Here is an 18,968-nt window from a genome sequence, read left to right as displayed (position 1 = left end):
CTGAGCCAAATTTTGATCTGATGATAATTAAATATTCAATTAGTAACACAGTTTGTCAGAGGGACATCCTTATCTCACAAGGGTATCTGAAATCTCCTTATTTCCACGGCCTCTGAGGCAAGCAATCATAGAATCATAGAATAGTTAGAGTTGGAAAGGACCTTAAGATCATCTAGTTTCAAACCCCGTGCCATGGGCAGGGACACCTTACGCTAAATCATACCACCCAAGGCCTCGTCCAACCTGGTCTTGAACACTGCCAGGGATGGAGCATTCACAACCTCCCTGGGCAACCCATTCCAGTGCCTCACCACCCTAACAGGAAAGAATTTCCTTCTTATATCCAATCTAAACTTCCCATGTTTAAGTTTTAACCCGTTACCCCTTGTCCTATCACTACTGTCTCTAATGAAGAGTCCCTCTTCAGCATCCCTGTAGGCCCCCTTCAGATACTGGAAGGGTGCTCTGAGGTCTCCACGCATCCTTCTCCTCTCCAGGCTGAACAGCCCCTACTTCCTCAGCCTGTCTTCATACGGGAGGTGCTCCAGTCCCCTGATCAAATGCAATCAAATGTGTCTTTTTCTTTTTGAAAATAGGTATGACATAACCTTAAACTGAATGGGTCATTTGTTGATCTTGGTAGTTAATATCTGCTGATATGTCTGTCCAGTTTTAGTTACAACCTGAACACTATAGGCAGAGCATGTCTGTATTACAGACTGGAGTCATGATTTGGCCAAGTATCCCTCACCATTCTCTGGAGATGACAAAAATAACTAACTAGTTGCTCTTTTTTCCTCTGTGCAACCATCTTTAACTACTTTCTCCCTTTTCTTTTTTTACAGTGCCTGTGGGTCTGATGCCTCTGACACTTCTGTGCTCTTTTTGTCTTCTTTTGTCTTTTCAGTAGGCAAAATCTTTGTGATCCCTCTCTTTTCCCCAGTCTGTGGTAACTAGTCAAGGGAAAAAGTGGAGAACAGTCAATTTATGACACGTTATACTCCCAGTTTTCTTTGTTTTTAGTTTCTTATTACCACCAGCTCAAAAGAGTGAAAAACATTCAATTGATGGTGATAGCCTTAAAGATTTTGGACAGTCCCAGTTTGCTGTCTATCACAAAAATAAATCAATGATGTCATATCTTACAGTAGGACATTCTACAGAGGCAACCAGGTGCATTTATAATTTGCTCTTCTAGCATTATCTGTCGCTGACAGTTTATTATATGTGTGTGTCTGCAGGTACACATTCACACATTATTTGTATATATTTATGTATATATATATATATATGTATACTACACACGTTGGATTAATCTTCACTTAGCTGCTTCATATCTAGGTATATAGTCCAGCCTATAGATCTAGTCTGTCATAGATCTAGGCTCCTTTGATAGGTAAGGAGGACAGATCATGACCTCTAGACAGTACTTGGTCCATCTACTTCAAATGGCTCTTTTACCTCAGCTGCTGGAACAGCATACCTCTAAGCCTTCACTACTGCAGATTCTTAAATGGTTACCTTAAATACGCATTGTTACATTTCTTTATGAATTACAGCAGTATTTCTGGAAAAGTGTTGAAATATGGGAAACAGCTTTTGAGTTTTGTACTCAAAATAACCAAAATAGTTGATAAGCCGTAGGTGCAAAATTACATGAACTGCAGAAAATGGATCCTTTCTGTTAGACCTAGAATGAGTTAAATGAAATGGTGTTCTTATGTCTACTGATTTTTTTTTTTTCCAAACCTTAATGGATCATTATTTTATGACAGATCACTTGAGTACAATGAACATCTTCTTCTCTCCTCTATTCCTGCAGCATGTTGTATTTTTTATGGCTCTGGTCTTTGTACTGCAGATCTTATTTTTGTTATAAACTCTTTGAAAGTGTAATGAATGCCTAGCGAACCATTCTAAATTTATCATTTGTTTTTGTTGCTTGTGATTGTAGGGAGTGAATTTAATGACCAAGTGAGTGCTTTGTGTGTTTAGTATTTGGGTAATCAAGTTGGTAGGACATCTTGGTGCATTCCATTTTCCTAATGTTTCTTCAGATCATATTGTTTCCTCTGAAGCTCCATATACTGAGACTTGCCATTTTGATTGTCTGTCTTTGAACACCCAAAAGATACTGAGCAACAGAGTAACCACTGTACCCCACTGATTTTTAATGACATTGATTCTCCTTTTGAATGTCTAACCCCTCAAAGGATTAACTCAGTTATTGTCTCACATTACTGTTTGTCAAGAAACGCTTTACTCTTCCCTCCCATGTGAATAGGGTCAGAAGTCCAAAAGAGAGAATTCAAGAAATTTTAACATACAGCAGAGCATATTTTCTTTTATTAGAGCTCTGTTTTTTTGGTCTGGTAAATCTGGCTGTGGAGCTATTTTCACTTCTGTTCTTTCTTCTCTGCTGAGTCCCATCTTCAGCATTGGCTCCTCTAAAGGGAGCTTGGAAGTTCTCTTGTATATTTTTCTTCTCAGGCCTCAGTGAGCTAAACATGTTCTCATTGTATGTGAGCACAAAAGCCTGTAAAAAATTCTTTCTGCCAATTAGGCAGACTTGTGACTGAATAGTAAAAGTGCAAAAATGTAAAGTCAGAATTGGGGCAGTGTCTTTCTCCAATTCAAAAAAGTCTGTGTATACATATAGACAGAAGACAGATTTAATAACTCCACAAGAATGGGCAGAATCATAATTTTCTTTGTTGTACAGGCTGTGCCAGAAATTATATGCAAATACTAAAGGCTGCCTGCAAAATAAAGTATTTTACATTTCTTGATTATGCTATTCCTCTTTATGCAATATTTGTCGTAATAATAGTTACAAGAATAGCGCCTCCCTTCTTTATTTCTTCTTCAATGAAACCAAACACAATTTTTGCTTTGGAAAAATTCATATTTTTAATTCATTTGGTTAAAATTAATTTAACAGCCTTACCTCTGTGCCTGGTAAGATAGTGGAATGTGTCCTTCTAGAAGACATGTAGATGGAAGACAGGGACGTGATTAGAGACAGCCAACATGGCTTCATCAAGGGCAAATCATGGAGTGACTGCATCAATGGGCATAGGAGGTGCTACAGATGTCATCTACCTAGACTTCGTCAAGGCCTTTGATAGAGTACCCCCAACATTCTTACCTCTAAACTGGAGAGGTATGGGGTTGGTGGATGGACCATTAGATGGATGAGAAATTAGCTCTATGGCCACATACAAATATTCATATGCAATATTTCAATGTGCAAACAGGAACCACTAATGGGTAGTGTTCCTCAAGTGTCTCTACTGGTACCAATACTACTTAATACTTTTATCAGTGATATAGTGGGATTTAGTGCACCCTCAGCAACCTGGATGATGACACCAAGATGAGTGGTACATTTGATAGGCTCAAGGGAAGGGAAGCCATTCAGAGAGACTTGTCAGGTTTGAGGGTGGGCCAGTGCAAACCTAATGAAGTCTAATTACTTTCAACGCATAAGGATTTCACCCATTTTCAACATGTGTTTACTTTTATTAAGGTCCAGGATTTTTGTCTTTGCTTTTGAGACTTGACAATTTTTTTGCCATCTTCCTATCAGCTTTCATTGCCAAACAACAAAATGCTTGTTTATCATTCAGAAACCCTACTAATACTAATTGGCAACCAATGGAAACCTCAGCTGGGGAGAAAACATAATTGTCATAACTATGACTTTGGGCTTTAAAATTTTAGAGCTCAAGGTCATGATTGAAGTGGATAATGTTACAAGGTATTATAAAGAAAAGATTCGTAGAATATGCTATTGCAATTTTGTGGTTGTGTTTTTTGATATGAGTGTAGGTGTGAGGAACATGATTTGGAAGAGAAAAATGAAAATACTTTTCTTGGAAAGCCTGGTTTTGCAAATATACTTGTTACACTCAGATCTTTTCTACAGAGTGATTTTTCTGCAATGCCCAGTAGTGAACTAATTACTCAGTTAAAATGTGAAAAACACATTTAGGAATGACTACATGCTATATCTTTATGTAGCCTAATTTCTAAAATGCTGCTCAGCTTCTCACACCATTTCTGTTTGTAGGATTCTTCATTTGTTATCTCATGTATGAATCACTAACTGTGAGCTCCTTCACACTTGGCCTCCTTGTGAGATACCTTGTGTAATACCTTTCGTGTGGTATATTTAAATACTGCTGACAAGCTTCCCTGTTTATCTGCCTGCCTCTGTTTCATCAGTGCATTGAGAATTTGTTAGTGATGTATTTCCTGGGCCTCTTCCACAAAAATAATCTAATTCTTTATAAAACTAGAACATGTAGAAGACCATGTGAGAGGTCTTGCCAGGAGGAAAATGATATGTGAAAGTCAGATGTTTGCTGCAGGCAAAACTATCACATGTGGGTGTGTCCTTAAATTCCAAAGTGTTTGTTTCTTCAGCTATTGGCCTTTATATGTCTATTGACATTGGTAAATGAGGCAGTTATCTATATTATGGAATAGTTTGGGCAAGTGGTTGGAGCTTGATGTTCCTGTTTCAGGAAAAATCTTTTGGCCCTGTCCTCAGACTCTGAGCACAGGAAAAGCTCCTCTGATACCTGTGATAGTCCCAGTTGTCTGTAGGTTATATTTTGAGGGTGTGTGCCAGGATCAAAACAATACGACTTCTACTAATAAATATTTTCACATATATGTTATTTCCCATATATAGGAATTTTGTATTTTGGAAAGGTAACAATATTTTTCAACCAACCAAAAAGGTAAATGGATTGCTTCCGAGTGAACGTCACTTAATAATAGTCAACCTTATACATCAGCCTTTTTCCTGAAATGCCAGTTATAGCTGTAAGACAGCTTAAGACTGTTCATTACCAGCTTGTGCATAAGTTAAATGTTGAAAAATTAATCTTTAAAGCCACACGAACAAGTTGAGCTACAGCATGACTTCATATACTCAGATGTCTTTACTGTCCATGTTTCAGGCTTACTCTGTAGCTCGTCTAGTTAATACTGAACCATTATGAACTGCAACCTGTCATTAGATAAAATCAGAATTAGCTCAGTTCTTCAGGCTGCAAAGCATGCTGCAGGCTCTCCCTGCAGCAAAGACGGGGCTGACAGGAAGAGTAGGTGACCAGAGATGTGGAATCACTGTAGCCATCTTACTGCCATCCTCAGTCTTGCAGCTAAGGCTGTAGTCTACCTCCTTTATTGTGCTACTTTGCTCATATTTGAGTTTTAATTAGTCATGTAGCAGAGACGTTAGATGTGAATGCCAGGCCCTTGTGATGGTACTGTGCATAGAGAAACTAAAGCATGGATGCACTTTACTAGAAAAGACAAGTTAAAATGTAGAGGTCTATACTGAATTATTATGTTTCTTAAATTAATCAAAGTAAATTTCATAGCAGTTATTGATCTCGATTCACGCTGTGTTACTCTACTGATATTATGGGGTTAAATGGCATAAAATGAGAGTAATTTAGTGCTGAACAGTCCAGTCAATGTACAGGATTTCCTCTGTAGGGTAAAAAAAAAAAAAAAAAAAGCATGTTTTTCTTACATAATAGAGCTGGGTTTGGTAATGGTTGCATTAGTTTGAGTCTGTCCTTTCATGTGTTACGTTTGCTGTATACTTTAAAAAAATCATTATAAGTTGGTAGACAGAAATGAGCAGTTGAGACAAATGGAAATACGTACATTATTTGCTTGAGATAATGTGTGTGGCAATTTGGCTGCAACTAACAATTTCGATTCTGAGATGAATTTACTTTTTGTTTGCAAAAGTTCTGGCAACAGTGCTAAGATGGTGAAAGCTGTTAAGATTACAACATATGGATTTGAAAAGTAATCTGTTTCAACCACATCAAATAAAAAGCTATTGGCATTTCCACAATAGTACCTGCTCAAAAACTGAGCTCTGACTGAAATCTTGACCCCTGCTTCTACAGCATTCAGCAAAAATAAATGACTTGGCAAATTAAATGCCAAGCTTAGTTGCTTACATAGCTTCAGGTATGTATAAATAGCTGTCGAGTGGTGCTACCTGGTTTCATATGTTAAAGTCCTCTTTGACAATATCATAATACATGTTTTTGTAATGGACGATTTTTCTGAGCCTTTCTTTTGCTCCCATTAACAAGTATATATGAGAGAACATACAGAAGTTGACCTTTACTGCTATTAAATAGGAAATGTCCATTCCTTCTCTTGTTTTTAACTGCCCTATTTATATCTCACCCACTTCACATATGGAAAGGTCAAGTCTCTTGTGTTATAGACTCAGCAGCTCAGTCATTTAATGCTAATTGTGATAGTGAGATGCAAGTAAGCATTGTGTAGGGATGTATGCATTGTGTGGGTATGAGCCAGGTGAGGTTCAGAGTAAATCTGCTGTGTTTGTTATGTACAAGCTAAGTAGCCATGTCAACCATAAGGGCTTATTATTTTGGTCTCAGCATTGCACTAGCATGTCTAGACTTTACCAGAACAGGCTAGTAGGCTTACAAAGCATTGTTTTGCACCCTCTGCATTACCAAAATGTTCACATCATAGCCTTTTTTGTACTGTGCATGGAAAGAAGGAAGACAAATCTTTTAGGAATAAACAGTTTGACACCCCTAGGAAAAGATCAATCATGATGAGTCTGGTTGTAATGACTGCTTCTCCTACTTCCATTATCTAAATGTCAGACTGACAGGTCTGTTTTCTTCTATTATTTCTCTATTCCTGAGAATATATACGTATATGTATGTATCTCTCACTGGAAGCATTTATCACTGAAAATCACTTTAGTATTAAGGCTTATCAGGGTTTCAACACAGAAGGGTCTGTTCTTTTGTGTTTGTCCTAACTATCCTGCCTTACGTATTACTTGCACTAGCAGCCCAAGCTGATTGTGCCCCTTGCATATCTTACAACCAACTTACTTGTTTGCTGTGTCCCTCTAAAGTAGACTACAGATATAATTTTGAAAACAAAATCTCCTTGGAAATAAACAACTTTGTGCTATCTCATTTATTTTCTGATGTACATTCCAAAATAGACCTATTTCTAACTGCATAAGGGGTGTGTTTTTTTTCCTGCTTGATGACTGACTAGTGCTGTAGTTGATATTCACCTGACTGTGTAAGTACAAAGGCAAGACAAACTTTAATTTCTGTGCCAAGAAACCTGGAACTAAAGCTCCTAACCTTTCTCCGCTGATTATTGTAACTTCATGCCAGTGAAATCTGTGGGTCTGAATAAAAAAACTCTAAAAAAACCTTTCTCTTATTTCTGTAAAAGGAACCATTAAATTTGCAGTAGTCTCTCTTCAGAGTGATTACTAGATTAAAGATCTGCTGTAAGTGAGCCCGCAGTCATTGAGCAGAGTGTTTTCCAGCTATGACCTGAGAAAGACAATGCTTTCCCTGTTAGTGGCTTGGCTTTGCTACTTCCCCTGGGGAGCTACTAACACAGCTTACAGGAAATGAACTTGCAAAACATTTGTAAGGATTTGTTTCCTAGGATGGGTAATCATGTAGAATGTGTCTTTCATTGATGGTACATGCCTCAAAAAGTGTGAAAAACTTACTCTCGAATACTAGGCAACTGTAACTGAGGGTTTAGGCTTTTTTGTTTGGCTGTGACTACAGGAAAAACAGTGCATAAGGATTCTTCTCCAGCAGCAGTAAACCAAGCATTAAGATAACACTACAAGAAACGAACAACATTTTCTTTATCTTCCATCTGGTTTAAGGCAGATCATCTAAGTTCTGTGTGTAGTCAGTGAGTCAGATGTCCTCAGGTTTTTCTCACTGCAATGAGTGAGCTATTCCACCTCTCCTTCTGTATGCTCATTATGCTGGAAAACCTCCTGGAGTGGCCTACATTTGCCCTTGCAAACTGAGAGCAAGCAGGCTGTGATTGTGAGTATCTCTCACTTAAGTGCTTCAAATGTGGTGCAGCCAAGTCCAGATCTATTTCCAGAAATATTGGGACATCAATATAAAGAGAACAGAATTATAAGAACAAGGTAGACTTGGGAAAGTGTGCTAAATTTTAAGAATACTTGTTCAAGAAATTACATGTGTTAGATTTGATAATATTTTTAACTGCCTTTATCTAACTGTTGGCACATTCATAACCATTTGGTCTTATAGGCATTCTGTATTTTTAAACCCTAAAGGCTGGGTGAGACTTTGAGAATTTTAGAGGATCATTGTATGTCTGAAATGTGACATTTCTTTGCAGATCTAATATCCAGTTCTGCAGTATCCTTTCATCAAAGTTAATAATAGTTATACAAAAAGGTCTGGAGAGAGTATCCTATTCACCTGTTAAAAAAATTTCAGATAAGAGTCCCAAATATAAACACAACTATTGACAACCCACTCACTATAGGCAAATAATATGAGACTGATGTGTGTCTACCTGTGCACACAAACAGACACACACTTACATACACATAATGATGACTAAATAAAATAAATAAATTTGCAATGAAAACCTTATCTACCAAAGTTACACATTGCCAAGTTTGTCTTTCATCCTGCTAAGGTTGATGAACTTGATAATGCTCAAGCAGATCTATGAATCTGCACTATTTTTCACTAAATGTATTCAGTTATGTCAATTTGTAACACTCCATGATATTAGTTTTAGCAAGTAAGAAGATAATCAGGTGCATTTGTTTCACTGATGTAGGATATTAAGAGATGTTTTTGCTTGGGTTTCAATTTTTTATTTTGTCAATTGTGAAATACAGGAAATATCTTGGAAGCAGAAGAGAAAAATCTTTTCTCCAAATCTTCCAATTTAACTTTTAAGTATAATTCCAAAATACTTATTAACTGATAGTTTCTCAGATGAAGTTTTGGCTTACTAATAACTGAGTAACTACATTATATTACTTCTGGTTAGTTTTAAATTCCTATTTTACATTGTTATTTTTTCTATCAAAATTAATAAGCTATCTCCACAGAGGAGATTGTTGCCATGCACTGTGTAGTCAGTCAGATTGTTCTCAAATACTTCAGAAAAACATAGGTATTTTGTCTGTCTGGTTATCCTACAAGTCCCTCCAAAACCTTCAAAATACTATCTCTTCGCAATATTTGGCTTTATTGAGCTCAGTTGTAGTCCAAAGCAGGTTCTTCAATTCCAGAACTTTTGTTCCATTGTAATAGAAGCCATGGGCTTTGCAACATACAAAAAATATACAGTAAATTTGACTGAATTATGGAAATTACTTATCATTATAAAGCATTTATGTCTCCTTCTTTAGGTATTTTGTACCTGTTCTGTGTGCTAGGCACAGATCTGTAGAACCATAATCTTTTCCAGTAATTTTCTTTGAATTATTTCTTTTTCTTTTCTTTTTATCTATTGATGAAGGGGAAACATTCCTAGTGCCACTGATAGAACGCTGATTGACTGCTATGATCTTTGTCAACTTAAGTTGGGCTGGTATTTTCAAGCACATTTGTGGTATTGTAACCTCATGATTATAATAAATTCTTACTAGGCAACATAAGAAAATTGTGATGAAATACAAAGAGAATTTGTGTAGGTGTTCAAATTACATCCCAAGTATTGGGGAAAGCAGGTAAGATTCATGATGCTCAGTGGGAAATACTGAGGCACTGACCGTGTGTGCTTACTCTCATATGTTAGAAACAGGAGTCGAAGCACTAGGAAAGGAAAGCTGATATACATGCAGGATGAAACTGGGCTATGTTTTTAAGCCCAGTTTCTTTGTGAAATTGCTGTGGGTAGAAAAACTGGAAAATGGAGGTAAAAATGAGGATAAACAATATGTCTGTTGAGTGAGATAACACTTAACCTCCTTTGCTTTTTGCTGTTCTTATAGACTGTGGAACTTAAATATTAACGTAAGAGACTATTCATATTCCAGTTTACATGAAATAAGATTGATTTTGTTTTAAATGCTAGATGTGGGGGAACTAAAATGAAGTATTTGCCACTTTGGTTAGCTAGAAAAAAATTCCAAAAGCAGCTCCAGTTATGTATCATGTTCCAGTCTGGTTTTACCAGCAGTGATCTATGAGAACATTCAAGTTAAGATTTCATTATCTATATTCACCTTTATCTGTTTGCACCAAAATGAAAAATGCAAGGAATTTTCTGGCTTGTGCACAGTACTCAGCTCAAATAAGTTTAATGAGATAACACATTTGATTGTGCACACAGATTCATACCTCTGCTGACACACAAAGTTGAAACTCTGGGAGGCAAGAAAAGGAGCACAGCGCTTGTGTAACAACAGCTGTCCCAACACAGGCAAACCAATACTTGACAAGAAACCAAAAATACCTAGGAAAAAATCTAAACCTAAAAAAAAAGCTTTATTTCACTTACTGAAAAGTGTGAAACTCTCTCCATTGTCTAGTGTGTATTTTATGCTCTCTTGTTACTGTCTATGTATGATAAAGAAACATTTATGGACATTATTCTTCTCTCACCAGAACCAGTATTCTACTTTGGAAATGATGAATATTACGTTGATGAGAGTGCTGGCTATATTGAGGTAAATGTCTGGAGGACTGGAACTGATCTGTCTAAAGCTGCCTCTGTTACAGTGAGGTCTTGCAAATCTGAACCAGTAACTGCAGAGGGTAAGTTACTGTTTTGCTTTAGCTTCATAATACCCCTCAACAACAAATGCTGGTATATTTGTTCTTGATACAGATTCACCTACATAAGACGAAATTTATATGTGTCTTGCTTTTAGCAGATCTTTCTTTTTAGAACAAATTAAGTAGTTATGGAATTTCTCTCTAAGTTAGTAGGAACAATTGTGAAGTAGAGCACTAAGAGAAATGGGGGGGGGAGAATATATTTCCTTATAGTAAAAATCTTAATTCATTGTGCTAGGACTTCTAGTATTCAAAACTGGGAATGGCACAGCTCTTGGGCGCTCTAGTCTGTTGGCCACAGCCTGAAAGCTCTGACATGGCTGGCTGCCTGTAAAGCCATGAGCCTGGTTCTTGGTCTTACACAGTGCTGTGCTGGGCTGCCAGTCCTGACATCCTGCTTTAGAGGCTAAGCTCTGAGGTGTAGAAGAAGCAGGAACTCTAGGCAAGTGCTTTTCTGATGATGGCCTTTAGCCTTGGCAAATTCACAGAATTCCAAACCTTATTTCAATTTCAGTTTCAATGAAACTGTGTCCCCCAAAGCTTTGTTTTAACAGTTCTGCTCCTTATTCCTCCAACCCCCCCCCCCCCCCCCCCCCCAAACATTAAGTCCTAATCCTTTACTAAATTTCTAGATACCTTTAATGCTTTGGTTCCAAGATGAAGTGTCAGGTTTAGGTGGTATCTTGTTTTGTTAGCTTTCTTCTCACTGGTTTGTTATGGATTAGCTTGCTTTGGTTTAAATAGCAAATAACCAACCAACAACAATAACAACGAACATAAGAGCAAACCAAACCCAGATGCCAGATGAGTCTGTCTTTAACATTAAGTTGCCAGATCTCACCTGACATGGTCTGAGCAGAATTTATTTCTTTTGGTTTCCATTCATTCTGGTTTACACAACTCCTCTAAATAGGAGTTCTTCCTCACAATCAGCTCACTGGCTTTTTCTCCTTGCCTTTTTACATTAGTCTCAAAACTTCTACCTTTGTTACAGAGCAATATTAAATTTCTTTCCAAAAGACTTTGCTTCATCTCCAAAGCTTTTTGCTTGCTTTAATTTCTTACTTAAGACACATTTTATTAGTTTTACTGGAATAACTGTTGGTTTACAACAGAACAGAATCAGCCCCATTTTGTGACTTGAATCACTATACAAAAAGTAGCTTAATATCGACTTGTTGTATTCTATAGTCCAACTTACGGATGGTCAATATTATTTAAAAAAATACATTCACCTACAATTGACTGCCTAATGATAGGTATTTTTATTTTTCGTTACATGTAATTCTGTTTATTAATTTGATATGGTTTACCTTTCTTCTGTTGGTAGCTGGAGTAGATTATGTAGGCATCAGTCGTAATTTGGATTTTTCCCCTGGAGTCAATATGCAGACATTTCGTGTGGTAATTCTGGATGACCTTGGACAGCCAGTGTTAGAAGGAACTGAGAAGTTTGAGCTTGTGCTAAGGATGCCCATGAATGCTGCCCTTGGAGAACCCAGCAAGGCCACCATCTTCATTAATGACTCAGTGTCTGACTGTGAGTAATCTTTTTTTTTTTTACCTTTTCACATTTATGCAGGGGATAGCACTTATCCGTTTGAATCACACTGAAGCCAGTGAGTCTACATGTTTCAGCTACAGTTGATGTGTTATGTAATTTGTTGTCTACCTGTTTATATTATATATCTAATGCGCTGTGGTTTACCTAAATTTGAAATAGTAGCAGGGAGATATAACTTTTTCAATTGTACTTTACACATGCTTTTTCATGTTTTTCTGCCCAGTACCTAAGATGCAGTTTAAAGAATCTGTATATATAGGCAATGAAAATGATGGACAGATTTCTGCCATGATATATAGGAGTGGGGACATCCGATACACATCCACTGTGAGATGCTATACAAGGCAAGGCTCAGCTCAAGTAATGATGGACTTTGAAGAACGTCCTAATACTGACAGTTCCATCATCACATTCCTTCCTGGTAAGCTTTTGGTCTGATTTTAGAAGCCTTTTGTCTACCATGTTTTGTTTCATTTTGCTTTGCTCTGTCTGTTTGTTTTGTTTTGTTTTAATTGTGTCTTCTTGTAAAGTCGTGGCAAAAGGACCACTCTGGAAAACCAAGCCTTTTCCATATACAGTGGGCAGAGTGCACAAAAATGATGTCTCTTTTTGCTTCACGTCTGACCTAGAGGGATAACCAATAGGAACCAAAGGGACATATCTTCATATAGATTCAGCCTGAGTGCCAGGATCTTTTTGGTAGCAAAAGCAGGCTCACCGTAACACAATATCAGAAGCACAACCTGCTGTCAAAAAAGAAACTTCAGAAGCTCTGCTCTTTGTTAAGCAGATTTCTGGTAAATACATTTAACTCACACTGAAATAGAAACTTGTCTTAGAAAAGTCCCAAAATGGGGGATTCCACTTCAATGAGTTTCAGTGAAAAGGTAATGATTACAAATTCTGCTTTCACTATTGTTATTACTCATTAACTTATACAATGTCAAGGTAGATGCTTTCACCAGCAGAAGCAGCCTGTGGTTCCTTGAGTTTGGAGAGAAGTGCTGTAATAGAGCAAAGAACAGCTAGGTTCTGCATGATATTACCTTCAGAATTATTGCAGGTGAAACTGAGAAGCCTTGCACATTGGTGCTTGTGGATGATACTTTCCATGAAGAAGAGGAAGAACTACGTTTGGTTCTTGGCACTCCAAGAAGTGATTCTTCCTTTGGTGCCTCTATTGGTGAACAAAATGAGACGCTGATAAAGATTCAGGATGATGCAGACAGTAAGAATTTATTTTGTTATTACTGGCTTCTGGAAGTCTGTTTGTGCACTCTAAAAACATTTTTCTTCTACTTACAGAGGCTATTATTAAGTTTGGTGAGACCAAATTTAGTGTGAGTGAACCAAAGGACACAAGGCAAGTAGCAGTTGTAAAAATCCCAGTGCTTCGTCTGGGAGACACTTCAAAGGTTTCTGTTGTAAGAGTTCACACAAAGGATGGATCTGCTACTTCTGGAGAAGACTATCACCCTATATCAGAAGGTAGGATCATTCAGATGATTTTAACATCCTACCATTTGCTTTTATTCTATGACTATATATTCATGACTATAACAAAATATCTGAAAGATGAAATAACTATGAATAGAATACTTTGCAACTACATCCGTTTTGCCATACAAATTCAGTATGGGCATTATCCCATGTGGTACACCATGCCAAATTCCTCTTTGTATACTAGATATCAGTGAAGATATTTACAAAAGAATTGTGGCTCCTTTGAAAACATCTGCAGCTCAAGTAACTGTGGAAGAAATGTGTGAGTGCCATTGCAAAATGTAACACCATTACTCTGTAGAAGCATCCGCTCATAGGATATGATTGTGTAGTTGTTTCTCAAGCAGTTCATTAAGCAAATGGCTTTTGCTTTCTGTAGGAATTAATGTTTATTTCTTTTTATTTTTCTACTTTCATAATAATTTTTCTTTATATATCTGCAGTTCACTACATGCTGCTTCTTACTACTAATGAATGCGGAGAAAAATTGTGTAACAGAATGAGAAATTTCTTAGCTGATAAACTTCTTTCCATTAAATAGCCCACCCAAATGGTTCAGTAAATGACTGAGTTTGTAGAACTGTGAATTTTTTTCATATGAAATTTGTGGTGATACATGATACTAATGTGTCTTTTAAGATTAATCATTAATTGCTGGAGTGTTTTCAGTCTTGGATAAACTATTTCTTCCTGGAAAGAATACAGGGATGCTGTCCAGGAAGCTAGGGACCAAGTTAGGAAAGCTAAGGCCCAGTTAGAATTAAACTTGGCTACGGATGTTAAAGATAACAGGAAGGGATACTATAGGTACATAGGTACATAGAATCATAGAATAATTAGGGTTGGAAAGGACCTTAAGATCATCTAGTTCCAACCCCCCTGCCGTGGGCAGGGACACCTTACACTAAATCATATCACCCAAGGCCTCGTCCAGCCTGGTCTTGAACACTGCCAGGGATGGAGCATTCACAACCTCCCTGGGCAACCCATTCCAGTGCCTCACCACCCTAACAGGAAGGAATTTCCTTCTTATATCCAAGCTAAACTTCCCCTTTTTAAGTTTTAACCCATTACCCCTTGTCCTGTCATTGCAGTCTCTAATGAAGAGTCCCTCCCCTGCATCCCCATAGGACCCCTTCAGATACCGGAAAGCTGCTCTGAGGTCTCCATGCAGCCTTCTCTTCTCCAGGCTGAACAGCCCCAACTTTCTCAGCCTGTCTTCATACAGGAGGTGTTCCAGTCCCCGATCATCCTCATGGCCCTCCTCTGGACTTGTTCCAACAGTTCCATGTCCTTTTTATGTTGAGGACACCAGAACTGCACACAATACTCCAAGTGAGTTCTCACAAGAGCAGAGCAGATAAAACATAGCGGATAAAACATAGCAGATAAAAAACAGAGTAGGGACAATGTAGGCCCCCAAAGCGTTCAACACCGTCCCACATGACGTCCTTGTCTCTAAATTGGAGAGACATCAATTTGATAGGTGGACCACTCAGTGGATAAAGATCTGGCTGGATGGCCGGACGCAAAGAGTTGTGGTCAATGGCTCAATGTCCGGCTGGAGACCAGTAACAAGTGGTGTCCCTCAGGGATCGGTGTTGGGACCGGTCTTGTTCAACATCTTCATCGCTGACATGGACAGTGGGATTGAGTGCACCGTCAGCAAGTTTGCCGATGACACCAAGCTGTGTGGTTCGGTTGATGCGCTGGAGGGAAGGAATGCCATCCAGAGGGACCTTGACACACTTGTGAGGTGGGCTGATGCCAACCTCATGAGGTTTAACCATGCCAAGTGCAAGGTCCTACACCTGGGTCGGAGCAATCCCAGGCCCAGCTACAGGTTGGGCAGAGAAGAGATTCAGAGCAGCCCTGTGGAGAAAGACTTAGGGGTGTTGGTTGATGAGGAAATGAGCATGAGCCGGCTTCAGTGTGCGCTCACAGCCCAGAAAGCCAACCGTATCCTGGGCTGCATCAAAAGGAGCGTGACCAGCAGGTCGAAGGAGGTGATCCTGCCCCTCTACTCTGCTCTTGTGAGACCTCACTTGGAGTATTGTGTGCAGTTCTGGAGTCCTCAACATAAAAAGGACATGGAACTGTTGGAACAAGTCCAGAGAAGGGCCACGAGGATGATCAGGGGGCTTGAGCACCTCCCATATGAAGACAGGCTGAAAAAGTTGGGGCTCTTGAGCTTGGAGAAGAGAAGGCTGCGTGGAGACCTTACAGCAGCCTTCCAGTATCTGAAGGGGGCCTATAGGGATGCTGGAGACAGACTCTTCGTTTGGGACTATAGTGATAGGATAAGGGGTAATACGTGCGAACTTAAAACAGGGAAAGTTCAGATTACGTATGAGGAAGAAGTTTTTTTCTGTGAGGGTGGTGAAGTACTGGAATGGGTTGCTCAGGGGAGCTGTGAATGCTCCATCCCTGGCAGTGTTCAAGTCCTTGTTGGGCAGAGCCTTGGGTGACATGGTTTAGTGTGAGGTGTCCCTGCCCATGGCAGGCAGGTCGGAACTAGATGATCTTAAGGTCCTGACTGTTCTGTGATTCTATGATTCTATTCTGGTGTCCAGTCCAACTGATAGGACTTATTTTTGAACATCCAGCAACAACATTGGGCTATCTCCAAATTGCACAGAAGAAGAGTCATTTCCACTTAGCGATATTAGAAGAGAAAAATTGTTACCAATAAGAAAATTGTCAACCCAAAACTTGCTAATTTCAGTCACTTTGCCTCCTGCATTTGGGAGTTTTGCTCTTTCCTCCTGAAAAAGCAGGAATTTTTAGTGCCAGCTAATACTTCTTCTATATATATTACCTATACGCATTGCCTTGCTTACGCTCTCCCTGCTGTGCACTGACAAGACATGGAGGCAGAGTTTTTAATGGAAACATGCTACTGCTGTAGAAGAGGCTCTAGGCCTGTGCCCAGAAGCCTTTGAGAAAGGTCTGTGATCTACTGGGTTTCCCCACAGATTTCAGAACATCTGTGGGTTCAGGCAGCCTGCCTATTCAGCCATGGGTACAAACTGGATTATCTGAAGGAAGTGGGACAAACTGAAATTCAGTAAAAGTCTTCGCTCTCCCATAGCATGCTTATTACCATAAGGAATATTTTCATGGCTTAATAACATTTAAGGCTAAAGGGTAATTAGATCACTTAATCAGACTCACTGTGGATTGCAAGTTTCTCCGGGTTTCCCCCATTTACTTCTGTACTGAACCAAATAACTTTTGGTTAGAGAATATATATCCTCCAGAAAGGGCATCCAGTCTTGGTTTGAAGGCACCAGAGAGGATGAGTGTTTCATAGCATTTTGCTTCACTTTTCTGTCCTTATTTCTCATATATAATTCAACTGTCATCCACTGCTGATTGTTTTACCTGTCCCTTTAAAGTGCAGAGCTCTTTTAGTACCTGGTATTTTTTGTTTATTATGGTGTTTCAATATACTAATCAGAACATAGCTTTCTGTAAGTCTGTTTTTTTCTTTCTTCTGGTCCTTAATTTCTGTTGGTCATTTTTGTGCCATCTTCAGTTAATTTCAAATCCTGTAAAAAAAAAAAAAATAGTAGAAATGTACCTACTATTTTAGGATCACTCTCATCCATTCCACACACAAATGTAAAATATTTTCTGTACTTCTTCCTTTAGTAAATGCATCAAAGAATGACAGTACTCTTCTAACTCTATCAGTGTGATGGGCTGACCTTGGCTGGATGCCAGGTGCTCACCAAGCCACTCTATCACTCCCCTTCTCATCTGAACAAGTGAGAGAAAATGTGATGAAAGGCTTATGAGTCAAGGCAAAGACAATGTGTCACTCAGCATTCGCCATCACAAGCAAAACAGACTCAACTTGGGAAAATAAATTTTACTTATTACCAATTGAATCAGAATAGGATAATGTGAAATAAAACCAGATTTTAAAACCCCTTCCCCCACCCCTCCCTTCTTCCCGGGATAAATTTCACTCCCAAATTCCTCTACCTCTTCCCCCTAAGCAGCACAGGGGGATGGGAAATGTGGGTTATGGTCAGTTCATCACATGCCTCTGACGCTCTTTCCCTCTCAGCGGTGGGTGCATCATGGAGCTGTCTGTCACTGGTCTGTCAGACATGGGAGAAGCTTCTAGCAGCTTCTCACAGAAGCCACCCCTACAGACCCCCCCAGTACCAAAACCTTGCCATGTAAACCCAAGAAGTCACCTGAGGTTGAACTTCTTGTTCGCCATGACCTCCAAAGTTTTTTTCAGAGAGTGCTTTTCAAAATACAGTACTTTTTGTGTAGCTCTAGCTTTGTGCCTTATTTTTGGCATATACCATTTATTAAAATGCATTTTCTTTGATTAAAACCTGGTAATACTTTTTATTTAGAATTCTTCGCTCTTTTGGTCATACACGTATGTTGCCAACATTTATGTAATAATTAGTCCCAGAGCATTTTCAAAATACTAAGTTGCTTTAGACTTAATCTTGGTCTTTTCAAATATCTTTTGATGATTATTATGCCTCATTTTCAGTGAGTTCAACATGTATCCACCACTATTCATTATTATTATTTTAGCATCAAATAGGTTAAACTAAATACATGAACATCTGTAATTTGAAAAGGAAGTATTAACTGCCATCTCTCCTGTCTAGGTTTAGAATTATAGCTTGTTATGAACAACAGATTTATTTTTTAAATGTCTCATTATGTTTTTAGAAATTGAGTTTAAGGAGGGTGAAACACAGCATTTTGTGGAGATTGAAGTTCTCTTTGATGGAGTGAGAGAGATGAGAGAAGCCTTCACTGTTCACCTGAAGCCTGATGAGAACATGGTTGCAGAAATACAGGTAACAAACTCATGCAAAGTACTCAACAGCAAAATTTTATAAACAATACTTCTTGGTTTCTGGACTATAGCTTTGCTCTTCTTTTAGGGTTTATACATGCCATCTTGGCTTGTATCTTAAAAGACAAAGAGGATCAGCACAGCTGATAGGGTAGCACCTACCCAAAAGAGTTTGTTGGCAAGGCATGATTCAAGAAAGCTGGGACCCAAGGTTAAAGGGTTTGGTATCTTCAGTGTTCTGAAAAGAAAGAAAGTAATTTTTACTCTTGCTTTTGTAGTCTGCTTTATGTTTTCCAGTGCCTCAATCCTTTCTCAATAGCTCATCCTATTGAGGTTTTAGAACTTCTTTTGGGACAATATTTTAAAGGTTACGCCTGATCAAGGTCCATTTTGAATCCCTTTGTTTATTTAAATGTTCACAGAGAACCATTTCTGC

General features: G+C 38.5%; 1 protein-coding gene across 3 annotated transcripts in view; it reads left to right on the top strand.

Annotated features, from left to right (window-relative positions):
* Positions 1–18,968, top strand: part of FREM2 (FRAS1 related extracellular matrix 2) — a 121,006-nt gene that overhangs the window by 74,626 nt on the left and 27,412 nt on the right. For 2 of the 3 annotated variants that reach the window (XM_057399986.1, XM_057399987.1), the window contains exons 7-12: positions 10,458–10,607; positions 11,959–12,168; positions 12,416–12,613; positions 13,256–13,420; positions 13,498–13,680; positions 18,403–18,533. In XM_057399986.1, coding sequence (XP_057255969.1) covers positions 10,458–10,607; positions 11,959–12,168; positions 12,416–12,613; positions 13,256–13,420; positions 13,498–13,680; positions 18,403–18,533 — 1,037 coding nt within the window. Of the gene's footprint in view, positions 1–10,457; positions 10,608–11,958; positions 12,169–12,415; positions 12,614–13,255; positions 13,421–13,497; positions 13,681–18,402; positions 18,534–18,620; positions 18,794–18,968 lie in introns of those variants that run through there. The other variant, XM_057399988.1, reaches the window with a different exon arrangement.

Source organism: Pezoporus wallicus, unplaced genomic scaffold (assembly GCF_028554395.1).
Source record: "Pezoporus wallicus isolate ANWC-B61680 ecotype Strahan unplaced genomic scaffold, APGP_CSIRO_Pwel_v1 scaffold_7383, whole genome shotgun sequence".
Taxonomy (NCBI): domain Eukaryota; kingdom Metazoa; phylum Chordata; class Aves; order Psittaciformes; family Psittacidae; genus Pezoporus; species Pezoporus wallicus.
Note: the sequence above shows the minus strand (reverse complement) of the source record. Positions and strands in the feature narration are given on the sequence as shown.